This window comes from Citrus sinensis, chromosome 8 (assembly GCF_022201045.2).
Source record: "Citrus sinensis cultivar Valencia sweet orange chromosome 8, DVS_A1.0, whole genome shotgun sequence".
NCBI classification, from domain to species: Eukaryota; Viridiplantae; Streptophyta; class Magnoliopsida; order Sapindales; family Rutaceae; genus Citrus; species Citrus sinensis.
In genome coordinates, this window is record NC_068563.1 from 21,550,326 (window position 1) to 21,565,418 (window position 15,093).

The 15,093-nt window shown below is 33.4% G+C and overlaps 2 protein-coding genes across 8 annotated transcripts in view; one reads left to right on the plus strand and one right to left on the minus strand.

Moving 5' to 3' along the window:
* Positions 1–15,093, minus strand: part of LOC102617995 (disease resistance RPP13-like protein 4) — a 132,176-nt gene that overhangs the window by 85,473 nt on the left and 31,610 nt on the right. The gene's annotated exons all lie outside the window — the stretch shown is intronic.
* LOC127899397 (probable LRR receptor-like serine/threonine-protein kinase At1g53430) lies at positions 4,051–8,726 on the plus strand. The gene is made up of 7 exons (XM_052432767.1): positions 4,051–4,275; positions 4,331–4,523; positions 4,635–4,769; positions 5,273–5,352; positions 7,444–7,651; positions 7,921–8,119; positions 8,209–8,726. The coding sequence occupies exons 1-7, from the start codon at positions 4,051–4,053 to the stop codon at positions 8,381–8,383; spliced, it is 1,215 nt and encodes a 404-aa protein (XP_052288727.1). The 3' UTR covers positions 8,384–8,726.

A 15,093-nucleotide genomic window follows, 5' to 3' on the forward strand; every position in this document is an offset into this window, starting at 1 on the left:
TGAAAGTTCATCTTCTCAAATTATTCTTTCCCAGCCAAAACTTTCAAAGAAAACCTCCGATTGGTTTGATAAAACCCATTTCCAAAATATTTTATCTATGGAAGATGGTTTTTACCATACTGATCCTTTTCAAGCTATTTCAAAGTTTTTTCCTAATCACTGATTTTTCAAACCTTGGGATTTGACAAAACCCCAGTCTTATTATCAAAACATTTTAGAAGCCACTGAGTCTGTAAAATTCAAAGACTGAGTCACATTACAGTTAAAGAATCTCATCTCTTTAAACGGTCTTTAGGGTGAATTTGAATTTGCCAAAAACCAGATTTCATGTCAAATTTTGAAAAAATAAAGGCAGAACACAATTTCTGGAGCAAATCTTTTTTATTAGGTATGGGATACCTAATCCATTTTAATGTTTTATTTAAGGGTTTGTAATTTATTACAAGTCTTGGTGTTCCTCTTTCTATTTCGGAATTTTTATTTACATAAAAAGCGGCACAAGACCACGGGGATCTAGATTTTACAATGAGTCCTTTAGTTTCTAAATCTTATATATATATATATATATATCGAGCATCTAAAAATAAATAAAACGGACGGTTTGGTGGTAGAGAAATGATTCTTCATTAATATTGTTTTGGCTTTAGACAGCAGTAAAGTTGACTTTTAATCAAAAGAATATGATGCAGAAAGTTAGAAAATGACTTCCATTCAAAGAAAGGAAGCCATTCGTTTTGTTACTATTATTTGTTTACAGGAAAAAGAAAAGAAAAGGAGCCACAAGAAACTGGTGAGCAGTGAAGGAAGCAAAATTAACTAACCACTTACTACTTCATATTTAAACTTGGAAGTGGGGGAACTGTAAACAACTCAACAAATACTCAGCATCACCAAACATTGGAACTGTTAAAGAAGTTCTCTTCGAAACCCGTAACCAAAGCCAAACATATACCCAGTTTTCGCTGCTCATATGAAACAAGAGTTGCAGCAACAAGAAGAACGAGAACAAGAGAAAGAGGCCAAGATTAGTGATAGCCCCAGCAAAGTTGAAGCCTTTGCCAAGAATGCTCAAGATTAGCAGAACTTGAGTAGCAGCAATGAGGAGGAAATTACGTCTCAAGTGTCCGAGATTTGCAGCGTCAGCGTCAGCGAGAGACTCTCAACGATGACTAATGTCACTGACATGAGAGACATTGAAGAGGGCGAGCAAGAAGTGAGGCAACGACCGAGAGTGATTACTAGATCTTCGGCAAAGCCGCCGCCGAGAAACGGCTTCAGAAGAGACCGGGTCGTCAACCAATCCCCCACCAAGAGATCCGACCAATCACCCGCCAGACGAATTGGCAGCGGGTCCCCAGTTCAGATTCATGACTCGGGTCGGGTCAAAGTCCCTGGGAGAAGGGACCGGGGCGAATACTCGGGAAGAATGATTGGATGAGAAAGGATGTGGCTCTTAGGGCTCATTTTGTTTTGTGAAATTGGGAATTAGGGGAGCGAAATTGTGGGTTGCAACGGCGAGACATGGTGCGGCACGAAGGAATCACCGGGAGGGGTGACCGCATGAGAGAGGATGTGGCTATTAAGGATTTACTGCAATAGTTTTCCCTAAAAAAAAATAATAAGAACCTTAAAAAAATTTTGAGTTTTTCTTAATTTTAAATGAGATTTTACGATTTTAGCCTTGTATACTGATGCTATACATAATTTTGTGAAACTATAGGGGACGGATGTAAAAATACAGAGATACTTTCTATTAAACTGTTATTACGTGAAACCTCAAGGGAGGTATGTAAAAATAACCCAAATTTTGTTCAATCGCCGACCTTCACTATGTTCATGGATTGGGAATAGTTGTTAATCCACTTGTGATCGTTTCATCTTGCTTATCAATCCCGGAAACAAGGACTTATCAATTTTTTTTTTAAATCTTTCATCCAATAATTTCGGTATCTTTTTACTGAAATTTTTGTTATTTTTTGAAAGTTTTATTTATAAGTACTACGATTAAAGAATTAATTGTCAGTATTTCTTCTTTGCTCAAGTTTATATCAAAGTTTAAAGTTTCTGACAAAAAAACGGCACCGCTTGTTGGCGCCCGTTAAGAAAACAGTGTGTCTTGATATTTAATAAAGAAAAGTTTTAAATAAAATAAATCCTAGTCTCAGAAAGGTTTAATTGAAATATGTAATAATCTTATAGTAAACTTAGGAAATAATATTAGATGAGGAGAGATCCAAATCCTTGCTGTAAATTATCATTTTTACTTTTTTTTTTTTCTCTAATCATTGATTAGTAATTCGTACTGCAGTGACCTGAGCTTCAACAACTTAACTGGTGGAATTCCAAATACTTTGAAGAAACTGTTGATTTGTTTTTTACCATACAAATCATATGTTCCTTTTGACATATATATCTTATCTGAATTTTGTCTTCTCACTTTTTCCCTTTTGACTGACAGTAATAGTGTAATAAAAAAGAATCCAAATTATTTGTTTTTTCTGTTACTTTTTTTACTTTCCAGGTATCTTACAGGAAATATGCTCAATGGAACATTGCCAGACTGGATTTACAGCAACGTTAGAAAAAAGGGGTGTGCTTTCTAACTATGCATAAATGTGATAAAATGTTTTCAAACTTGTTCTGTTGTAAACATTATTTCCTTTCCCCATCAAATTAAACACATTTTAAATCAAAGACGCGGGTTAGGCAAATGAAAATTTATGTAAAAAATTTCAATTTAGAATAGTGTAATGTGTAAATGTTTTGAAGCTTCACATTCAAATGCTAGCTGCATGTGTTTAATTAAATATATGATCGTCCCAAGTCATGAACAAACTGTAGCCTGCCAGCCTTTTGCATGCATCTAATTAAATATATGAATGTCCAAAGTCATGCACAAACTCTAGCCTGTCATTTTGTTGAGGAATTTTCATCAACAAAATGACAAATTAATAATTAATGACAACACTACTTGTCTGAATTTTCATCTTGCAGGGATCTTGCATACAATGAATATATATTTCCAGAACCAGAGACACACAAGTAAGAAAATAGCGTTAATTAATTAAGCGACCTTGGTTCCTTTCTTTGTTAATTTGTTTCTTTCAGCTGCATGCATGCTCATCCACATGCATAATTTTATATATATAAATGAATTTCATAATAATTTTAAATTTTTATCTTGTAGCAATCTTCCCAACAACAATTCTCGGATAAATCTGTAAGAAAATTATACTACACCATATTACATAATATCCTCCCACGTTTTTACTCATTTTCGTGCTTCAAATTTCAATTCCAACAGTTTCTGTCTATCTCGTTTTCTGATTTTGATTTTAACTTTCAATGGACATGTGATATCTGCACGCACACTATTAACAATATTGCTGCTGTAACCAGTGAACCTAAGAATCGGTATGTTCATATTCATTTATCTAATAATTATATTATAGGTGATTTATCGATCGATCAGCAAGAAATTATTACGTGAATTAATGACTTTACAAAATTAATTGATCTTATTGTTGTAATTATTTATATAGGACATTTCCGGAAGAGATTATGAGGAAGTATTGCCCCGCTGGCCAGAAGAAATCTCAGTGTATGTATACATATTCAACTGTATAGAAATGTTCCTATTAAGGATTTGTTAAATTCCGGAAAAACTGTAGTTTAATAGTATAATGATCGGAAAAGCTATTATGGTTTAATGTCCAAGATTATTTTAATAAAGTGCAGGCGTTTAAATTTTTTATACATTTTTTTTTATTATTAACTCATGCATACACTGAAACTTGAACTCAAGACTTGAGCTCCAGGAAGGCTGTCCTTTGCCACCGGAGCTGGACCTTGGTTTCATATACATGTTTAAATTAATCAATGTGTATATATGTTGCAGACAATTATAATTTGCATATAAATACTGGTGGCGATGAACATAACATCGGAGGAATTCTTTATGAGGCAGATAACTCGACATCAAATTTTTATGTTAACAAACCGGCGTACAACTAGGCATATAGCTGTAACGGATATTTCTATGCGGATTCAATGGCTGATTCACGTGAATTTATACAGAAAGTAACATGTGCAGCTGCAGTGACTGATGCACCTTTATATGACGGAGCTCGCCTTTGCCCCAATTCTCTCAAATACTATGGTTTTTGCTTGAGAAACGGCAATTACAATATCAGTCTTTTCTTCTCTGAGATTGTTTTTGCAAAAAACGATGATTACAGCAGTTCAGCAAAACGTGTATTTGATATATATATACAGGTAGGTACGCTAGCCACAAAACTTTTTGAATTAATTTTAATTTCCATAAACGCAGAGCGAGCTAATGCGAAAGGATTTCAACATAAAAGAAGTGGCCAGGCATTCAAATAATGTAACGATTCAAAATTTCACGGCTTCTGTACACGAGCATCTACTGGAAATCGAGTTATTCTGGGCTGGAAAAGGATCTTTATACAACCCACCTTATTTTCATGGACCTCTCATATCAGCTATTTCTGTAACTCCAAGTACGGTGCAAAGTTGCAATCATTGCATACGTGATAGCTCTTTAATTTTGTTAATTATCATCTCCCAATATGCCTTTTGTTGCATGCTATCAATCGCTGTTTAATTTTCAGATGTCCAAGTCAACGGACCAGGAGGACTATCTAAAATAGGGATAGTAGGAATTGTACTTGGGGCTGTGCTAGCTTTGATTCTTTTCTTGGCTCTCATGTGGAGATTAGGATGGATAGGAGACAGAGAATTGCGTGGTACGTACGGGAGATTATTTATATATATTGGAAAAATTTTCAATTCGAAATTAAATCCCAGGATGGATTTATGATTTCGTAAATCAATTTTTACAATGTTCTAAACTGATTTAGGATATAATAAATCTATCTCGAACTTTAATACTAGATTTTAAGCTTTGGTATCATAAGCACTCTATATATGTATGTATGTATGTATGTATGTATGTATGTGCTATATAGAAATTATCAGGTGAGGGATTTGGCACTATAATAAATGCGAGATGAATTTTTACAATATTGTAAGTTTAGTAGAGTGCAGGACGGATTTTAAAGTCTGTTTGCAACGTTTTAAAAATTTGTCTCGTATTTTAATTGAGTGCATAATCCCACATTAGAAGCCCACTCTATGCTATACATGCTATAGTACTTATTGCTATAGTATAAGGCTTATAAAAGATATCAAGAAAAAATATATGTATAATTGATCTGTTTCCTTTCTCATTTCTTCATGAAATACACAGTGACAACGGTCAACGTACGAGGGAAGTCTTACACCCTTAAACAAGTGAAAGTCGCTACTCGAAATTTCAGCCCCAGGAATGTAATTGGCACGGGGCGTTTTGGGACAGTATATGATGAGCATATAATACATACATATTTTACCATTAATTAAATAATTGTTAGTTATATTTATTTGTTATTTTTAATTAATTGAATTATTTTATTGAATAGGGAATTAATTGGAGATTATGGATAAAAAGGGCACAAAGGAGTTCAATTTGTGAGCATTAAAGATTAATTAACTTGGAAGCAATTATGCTTATATGCATGTTAATTCAAGCCAAGAAAACCGAACTCAACAAATGCATTCACCATCCACGTGCAAACAAAGAAGAAGGTTAAAGCTAAAGTGGGCAGCACATAAAAACAAAGCTCTTAATTAAGCCTTTGAATGGAAAGTCAAAGTAGAATAAAGGAAGGAAATCAATAGCTTTTGGCTTTTATTGTTTTCAATTACGTGGCAAGCTTAGGGCTTTAGCTTGTAAAAGTTGGTTTAGTTATTAGAATCACAATAGGATTCGGTGGCCAAGCAATATAAAAGGGGGTTTTGCTTTTGAATTAGAGGAGCCGCCAGAAGGGAGTGCAGACGCAAGGGCTGGAAGAGAGCAATCGGCAGTAGCAATATTTCAGCTTCCATGGCTGATTTTATTTTTTGTGTTACTCCCAATTCAAGTATGTTTAGCTAATTTTCTTACACTGAGGTTAAGGATGAAACCCTATTCAATAAAATAATTATCTTTTTATTTAATTAATTCCCTATATATGTTCTTTGATGATTATGGTTTTTATTTCACATGATTAATTGGATGTTAATAAAATCTTTTCATCAATTCTGTCATGCATTATTGATTGTTAGGATTAATATTCGATTAATTCTATGCTTGGATCTATAAAGTTTATACATGATTATCTTTGATTTTATGTCTTTCATTAAATTGTTTACATGGAGTGCTTAGGAAACTTTGACTCTTTGTTATTCAATGTGTTTACATGAGATTCTTAGATGTCATATTATTAAGCAGAAAAAGAACCTACATTAGATTTAATTACTTGGGCTTAATTGTTATATCCATGAGATGACACAAATTGATTTCGAGTTGTCACTCTAAAATTGGGGATTAATTAATAATTAGATAATTACTAGTTGAATAGTGGTGGATTCCGAAACCTTGGTAATTTTTATCTCATTGAATTCTCATTTGCTTTAATTGTTTTCTTAGTTTAATTAGTTTAATTTCTCTTAAAACTCAATTTGGTCAACTAGGTTAGAATTAATATTAATTTTAGATTTAAATTAGACTTTTCAATTTATAACAATCCATGTGGGATCGACCTCGTTACCACTACTCTATTTCTAGATTCGTGCGCTTGCGAGTACATTAAAATTTTCACAACAGTATACAAGGTTAAACATTAATTTTCCGTATCTCTCTCTATGTGCGTGTGTGTGTGCGCGCACACGTGCGTGCAGGTGTGTGTACGTGCGCATTTGTGCGTGAAAGATTTTCCAATCCGGGATTAAAATTCAAGACGAGTTAACAATGGTGTGAACATATTTTTACAATGTTATAAAAATATGTTCACAATGTTGTCAATTCGTCTTGGGCTTTAAGAAAGTTTGAGCTACTAGATCGCTAATTATATATAATAAGGCACCCTTTACTTTTTAAAATAAGGGATCATCTAAAAGATAAAAAATACAAATACCGACCAAATCTGCTACATTAGAGTGTGTGTTTTACTTGTCTTTTAATTTATCTATTACTTTAACAAAGTAAGGGATTCCTTATTAGAAAAATTTCTTTCTCTCTATATATATATACTCACTAGGATCCTACTTTTACTAAAGTCCAGTAAAGCTATTAAAATATATGCTTTAATAGTATAATGCCACTATTAAATCATATCGCTTAATAGCTTTTCTGAACTTTAACAAATGCAAGATCCTTGATTGGAACATAATACTATGAAATTGTATGGCTTAATGGCTTTCTCAGGCTTTAACAAAGTTTAGGATCCTGAACCAGATTAGTACTCTATATGTATGTATACATTTATGTATATAAATTGATTTTCCTTGTTAGAAATATGGTATATTAACCTGCTTGCATGGTGCAAGCATGCATTACAGGCTGAATTGCCAGATCAGACTGCAGCTGTGAAGATGCTTTCTTCCCAATCAAAGCAAGTGATTGATCAAATAGGAACTGAAGTTTATGCCCTTAAAACACTGAAACATGAAAATATTGTCGAATTTTTGGATGGCTACTCTAAAAAAGACCTCAACTTGCTCATCTACGAATACATGGAAAAAGGATCACTTGAACGAGCCTTGTTTGGTAAACCAATTTATATATTTTCATCATCATTTTGTTTCTATTAATTTTTCAGTTTAGTGTCATGTTCTAATCGGGAATCCTAAACTTTATTAAAGTTGGGGATGAATTTACATTTTTGTAAGCTAACTTTTTCACTATTTTTTTTAAAATTGTTTCACTCAATTCCGGAAAATTAAGTATTAGCTTATGTAATAGGTTCAAATTAATAATTAATAGTTAAATATTTGCAGATGCCAATTCTTCCACGCGACTTGATTGGCCAACCTGAGTCCGTATCTGCCATGGAATAGCAAAGGGTCTAAAGTATCTACACGAAGATAATCCGAGTCGTAAAATCGTTCACAGAAATATTAAGCCTAGCAATATTCTGCTTGATGGGAATCTGAACGCTAAGGTGTCTGACTTGGGATTGGCAAAGCTTTATGACGAAGAAAATCCATACAAGTTTATCCAAGAAACAGGGACAGTGTAAGTAGCACATTAAATTGAGCAAGCACAAAATGCATGCCATCTTGCACAAGCAATATCATTAATTAATTAATTATGGTCGCATGCAGAGTATACATGGCACCAGAGTATGCAATGCGGAAAGCAATAACAGAAAAAGTTGATGTTTTCAGTTTTGGAATTGTTCTGCTTGAAATAATTAGCGGGCGGACAAATGCCAAGTATGAAGCAAACCAAGAGACTGAATTTCTTTTGGATACGGGAAGAAGACAACTCAACAACTAGAGTCAACTTTCAGTTCGGGAATCTCAAATTTTATAAAGTTCTACGCAATACATTGTAAACAGAATCCTGCACTTGAAAAATTCCAGGATTCCCAACCTCCTCTGTATACATAAAATAAGGTCTTAATTTAATTTGCTAATGATGTCGCATGGCATGGGATATATGGATTAATTAATAAATAAATAATGTACACTGTGCAGGCCATGGTGTTGCATTCAAAGGGAAGGCTTTCTGAATTGGTCGACAAGCAAATGCCAAATGAGCATGTAGTGATGAAGCAAGCCAAAATAATCTTGGAGTTGGCAATGAGATGCGTGGATCAGTCACCTACTCTCAGGCCAACTATGTCTGAAGTTGTGAGCGAGCTTGAGCGCATCTCTAATTGGATCTGAACTGCTCAGGATTCTATGGTTCCACGCGGATCCTTATTGAACTCTGGACTGGAATGTCTTGGTGAAGGTTAAGCCTATATACTACGATTATGCATATTTATGTACACCGGGCATTATCTTATGTTGACGGTGCACTGCTGCTTTCAAATATTTATGGGTCGCTATAATGCTGTAAACTTTTAACAGCATTAACAATGTAATAAATGTATACCATTAGATTTAATTACTCTAATGCAATATTTGTGTTAAAGTAAAGATAGCTTAATTAATAATTATTTTAAACGGTTAAGAAAGTGGGACTAGGATTCTCTCCTGATCTGAGTACTCCTGATCTTTTACAGATCTTGTGCCATTTGTGTTTTAGTGTTAGTGAATGATTTTAATTTAACTTTTTTTTAAAATTTATTAACCACCAATCATATTAATAGAATTTGCTTAGAATAAAATCAGATCAGGAGAGAATCCTATTCCAAGAAAGTGTGGTAATATTTGTAAAATTATTATAACCACCCTTATAGTTTGAAACAATTGTACTTGAATAATATTTTTATTTAAAAATCACTTTTCAATCATTTTTTTTAAATAACTTGCAATTATAAGATTTATATATGGTGTAACTCTAATAAACAACACAACTAAATATGTACATTTAAATGAATATCATAAATTGTATAAATAAACTTTTAAGTGAGATTGTTTGTATTATATATATATTAGGACCTTTGTAAAACTGAACTGAAGCATATATATTACCTTTGAAACCCATCTGGCATATATGCCAAGCGCAAGTTGCGCAACCCAGGACACGTAGGGTTGGGTTGGGTTGGGTTTTCCTACTATTCCTATTGCCAAGTGACGTACTATATGAAAAATCCCTACATGAAATGCTTTTTGATGTACCACAAGAACTATCTTGCTTAAGAGTTTTTGCTTGCTTGTGTTTTGATAAGAATTTTTAGATTAAAAATAAATTTGACCAACATGTAAAAGGGATATCATATGATAACCCTTACAACCCGTGTATAATATGCAAATTCTATTTAGTCCTAAGTACGAATTTGATTATTATTTTTTACTTTAATGAATATAAATTAGGGTTGGGCTATTTAAGCCCACCATAGTACTTTATACACCCACTTTTTCATAAAAAACTTAATTACTAAATGTCCATGAGTTAAATTACTATTATATCTCAATGAAATTAGCCTATCCTCTCCACCATCTATGAATCCAATTAACTTAAGTTGATTTTTCTACAAAAAGAGTAGCAGAGAGCAATGTTTTAATTTCGTTTCATTTTCTTTTCACCTATATTCTTCCGAATACACTTTTATAGCTATATTTTCTTTTAATGTGTAACATTGTTGGTTAGCAAACTTCTACCTCTTGGATTCAACCCCCTTTCAACTCAAATATGTTTCTCAACTGGAGACATTTATTTTTAGAATCAATTAAGGAGCAAAGAGAAAATAAAATCTGAATATTTTTTTGGCTTTTCTTACATTTATGATGCAATCATGCAATGGGTTCCAAGAAAATAATTAGAAAATGTGTTCGATTGAACTCATTTACATGTTATGAATCTTGACAAGGATTAGACAATAAATTAAAAATAAAAGTCATATAATCAATCATAAAGAAAACAATCCAAGCGAGATGGCTAAGCCATTGGTATTTTAATTTATTGTTGGGTATGATTCAAATATACTTTCACTGCCTTAACGTACTTTCCCAACAGGTGATTCTGTATTTCTAGGGATAAAACATTTGAAATTAATTTCGTAAAGGTATATTGGCAATGAGGTGGGTTTATAAAGTAAAACATTCATTTGTAAGAGAGGTTTATTGAGAGAATGTGTTTAAAGAGTATTTTAATGGGTTCTAATAGCCCTACCCTATATATTAATATCACTAAGGGATTTTACCAATGACCCATCAAATATGTATTAGTGGAATTAATTAGCAGGTGCTTCGTTTTATATTCATAAGACCTATGACTGGTATATTATTACTACATTGTATGTTGAAAACAGAAGAGGACTAAACTGCTCAATATTAAAACTATTTAGGCAATAGAAGAATTTGCTAAACTGAAAGATTTTATTGATATTTTACAAGAAAAACACTACAACACTCACGGCTCACTCATCTTTCTCTCTTCTAATTCTTCACTCTTTATTTGATGCCTACAACAAAGAGCTTTAAGGATATTTGTAATAACTTAAAAATAATATAAACCACACAAATATCAAATTACAAAAATTTAATAACCTCATTTTACAAATATCACCAAATATTCAAGAACATTCTAGATTTAGATATTTTTACTTCTATTAGATATTTTTTGAATTTGAGTCATCTCCCATTTTCTACACAATTCTTGAAACTTCCATGGATTAAACTTTGAAATTGGGCTTGGCTAAGTATAATTGGATTAGATCATGACCCAACACCAACTTTCATCCTTTGATCCATATTTAGTTGTTGTTGGAACTCTTGAAACTTTTCGATACTAAGACCTTTTGTAAACAAATCCGCAACTTGATCATCCATCTTGATGTACAACATTTCAACTTTATCTTGCAAGACCTTTTCCCTGATGAAGTGATAGTGCACCTCCACATGCTTAGTTCTCTGTTAAGCTGATAGCCGATTGGTTATCACAATACAATGATACTGCGTAATCTACTAGTTGGTGTAGCTCCTTCATCAATTGCGTCAGCCAAGTGCTTTCTTAAGTTGTCATTGCTGCTACTCTATACTCCACTTCTATGGTGATAGTGATATAGTTGGTTGTCTCTTACTACACCAAGAAACTGTTCCAAGCCCAATTTTAAAAACATATTCAGTAGTTGATCTTCTTGTATCATGATCTCCGGCATAGTCAGCATCATAATAGCAAGTCAGCTTGTAACTTTCACTTTCACTTTCTTTTACAATATACCAAAGTTGATTGTACTTTTCACATATTTTAGTATTTGTCAAACCATTTTCAAATAAAGCTTCTTTGGATTTTGCATGTACTAGCTATTACACCTATTACATATGAAATGTCTAGTCGAGTCAACGTAAGGTAGATTAAAATTTTTATGAATTGTCGATACATCGTTTCATCTTGTAAATCTTTGCCTTCATGTGTGAAAAATTTTGCATTGACTTCCATTGTAGTTTAGATTGGCTTGCATTCTAACATACCAAACTTCTTCAACAAGTTTTTGGCATATTTCTGTTGGCAAAAGAATTTCCCTTCTTCTATTCGATCAATCTCCATACTAGGAAAGTGCTTAAGCTAACCAAGTTCTTTCATCTAGAAATGAACTGATTAGTTCTCCTTTTCCTCACCGAATCTCTTCTCCATCGTCACCAGAAATAATCAAATCATCCTCGTACCTTAGTATAGTTGTTAACTTTCCTTCACTAGCCTTGACGAACAGCTAGAGTCTAAATGTGCTACTGCCACTCTAAGTTAGAAATTCAGCAATCTTACCATACTATGCCCTTGGTACAACCGTATAATGCCTTTCTTAGCTTGCATACATACTTCGAATGAGCTTGATTCTCAAATCCTCTTAGTTAGTTCATGTAGATCTCTCGATCCAATTCTGTGTAGGAAGACATTTTTTACATCTATCTGTCATAATTTCCTTTGCTAGCTGCGAGTACATGTAGAACTCTTGATGTTGTGAGCTTTACCATCGGACTAAATGTTTTATCATAGTCTAGCCCATATTGTTGTGAGAATCCTCGAGCTACCAACCAAGCTTTGTGTATTTCAACTGAACCATCTGGCCAATTTTTAATCTTGTACACCCATTTGCAAGATATTTTATATCCTTTAGTTTTGGAACCAAATCCCAAGTTTGATTATGCTTCAATAAGGTGATTTGTTCCTTTAGCGCCTTCATTCAATGAGAATTCTTTGCTATTTATTCAAATGTTTCAGGTTTTTCTACTTTTTTCTTCTTCTGCAACTGCTATATTAACGTACTTGAGATTTAGCTTTCTCATTCTTTCAAATCTTTTAAAATGAAATTTAGAAGTTCTTGGTTCTAGTTTATTTAGTTCTTCGTCTACAATAGAGCTCTGGTGAACACTTGTCTTTCAAGGACTTTGCGCCTTATCATGCTCAATATCATCATCCCTTAGATCATCAGAATCTTCAAATTCTTCCTGGCTCGGGTGAATTTCGATAATTTTTTCCTTTATTTGGTCTTCAATTTCTTTTGAATCTAGTAGCTCTTTTTTTTTTTTTTCTAAAGACTATCATGAAGATGGTTCGTCAAACACTACATTCCATTTTGTGTAGCACCGTCCACTAGTAGGATCACAACACCTCCATTCTTTCCTCTGACAGTCATACTCGACAAAGTTACAATGATCGCCTTCTTGTCAAATTTGCTTCGTAAGTGGCTTGGTACGAAGACAAAGCACACAAAGCTAAAGGCTTTACATTTCACAGCTTCTCGTAAGGTGATATGAACTAGTTTTGGTTAAGGAAGCCTGTTGAGCACATGAGCTATCGTCTTTATAGCTTTGGCCCAAAACCTTCTTGGTACATTTTTCGCATGTATCATATTCCGATAGATCTCCCTTAGATGCTGTTTTTTTTCATTCTGTTACTCCATTCTGTTGTGGTATATTAGTACAAGTGAACTAATGGCATATCTTATAGTCTCAAAGATATTGGGAGAACTTATGTGATGTATACTTTCATCCATTGTCTATTCATAGGCAGTAAAGCTTCTTTCTTACTTCTCCTTCGACTATGTCTCTGAATTCCTTAAACTTTGAAAAAATGTCAATTTTTTTGTTTATAAAGAGGACTCAAACATATCTGGAGAAGTTATCGATAAATGTGATTATGTATCGCATGCCGCTAATAGAAGATTATTTGACATGCCCAAACACGTCAAAATGTACCAACTGTAATAGTTTTTTTTTGCTCTGAACTTTGACTCCTTGGTGAGCCTTGCCGTATTGACACCTTGCACACACCGTGTTTATTCTCACATCAAGTTGAGGCAGACCTCTAAGCTTGACTTCGGACGTTATCTAGCATGAATTTATTATAATGAAGTGTTTGAATAAAACCTTTTTTTGTTGTCCCAGGCCATGCCAAAGGATAATTGATAAATACGTCTAAAATGGAGAAAGAAAGGAAAACAAATGGATGACCAAAGTAATTTGGCAAATTACATTAAAAAGGCAAAATAGTTTTAGAGCTCCAAAATTGCTGACTCTGTTTGGATTTCCTCTACCAGTTGGAAGTTTTCCAACAATGACCAGAGTATGTCATTACATTTTTTGTGCAAGATTACTGAAGTCACAAGCAACAGCCAGAAGAATCTGCTAATTCTATCCTGTTGTCACATGATCAACAAATATGTAGGAAACATAAATCAATGTTTTTTTTTTTTTTTTGTTAGGCAGGAAGCCAACAACTAAAACTATAAATGTTACTGACAAATAACTAAGAATCATAAGGTGATCGAGGAGGAAATGATCTTCAAAATCACAATCAAATAGGAAAAATGAATAAACAGGGCCCACACTGGGACGATAGCACTTCCTTTACAGGAAAGATGATGTGTTTAACACAGCTAAAGCCTGATAAGCAGCAATGATGAGATGAGCTCAAACTACATTTAAGCAATCCATTGGAAAGCTCAACCTATTCCCCAAAAAATTAGACTCAGATCTCTGTCTCATATGTCTATATTATGCAACAAAATAAGTACAGAGGAAAAGCTGAAATGAAAAAAAAAAAAACTATTTGAAGCTCGTGTTTTATTTAACTTTGTTTCGATCTTTAATCAAATGGCACATATACAATGTAGCAAATGGGCATTTAGTTTCATTCCACCAACAGCAGTGACCCAAACAATACAACATATTTGACTTAACAGATGAAGTTTTCTTCATATCAACATATCCAAAAATAAAAAATCACCTCTCTGTAATTTTCTTGATGTGCAGCCAAAAGCTCATTATACTTCAATTGTAAATCTGACATTTCAGCTTGCAGCTTCTCATATTCAGAGACACTAGGAGCTCCTAATTTCTGTTGAACAAACCTGCCCACCAAAATAAATAAACAAAATAGGAAAATCCAATTTTTCAGCCAATTAAATGATCCCATTTAAAAGAAGAAAAGAATTACATGAACTTACTCAAGAGCAGAAGAAGGCTTGTCATTTTGCTCATACAATGCAGCAAGAGCTAGAAGCAGCAAAAACAACAACAACAACAAAATGAAACAGAAATTAAAATTCAGTTGAATTAAAAAAGAAAAAGAAAAAAGAGAAGATGAAAGAGAGG

Bases quoted from the DNA above. Each gene is read 5' to 3' on its own strand.
- LOC127899397 (XM_052432767.1), top strand. From the start codon at position 4,051: ATGGCTGATTCACGTGAATTTATACAGAAAGTAACATGTGCAGCTGCA. The intron at 4,524-4,634 runs GTACGGTGCAAA...TTTAATTTTCAG, and splicing joins AGCTATTTCTGTAACTCCAA to ATGTCCAAGTCAACGGACCA. The intron at 7,652-7,920 runs GTAAACCAATTT...GGCCAACCTGAG, and splicing joins ACTTGAACGAGCCTTGTTTG to TCCGTATCTGCCATGGAATA.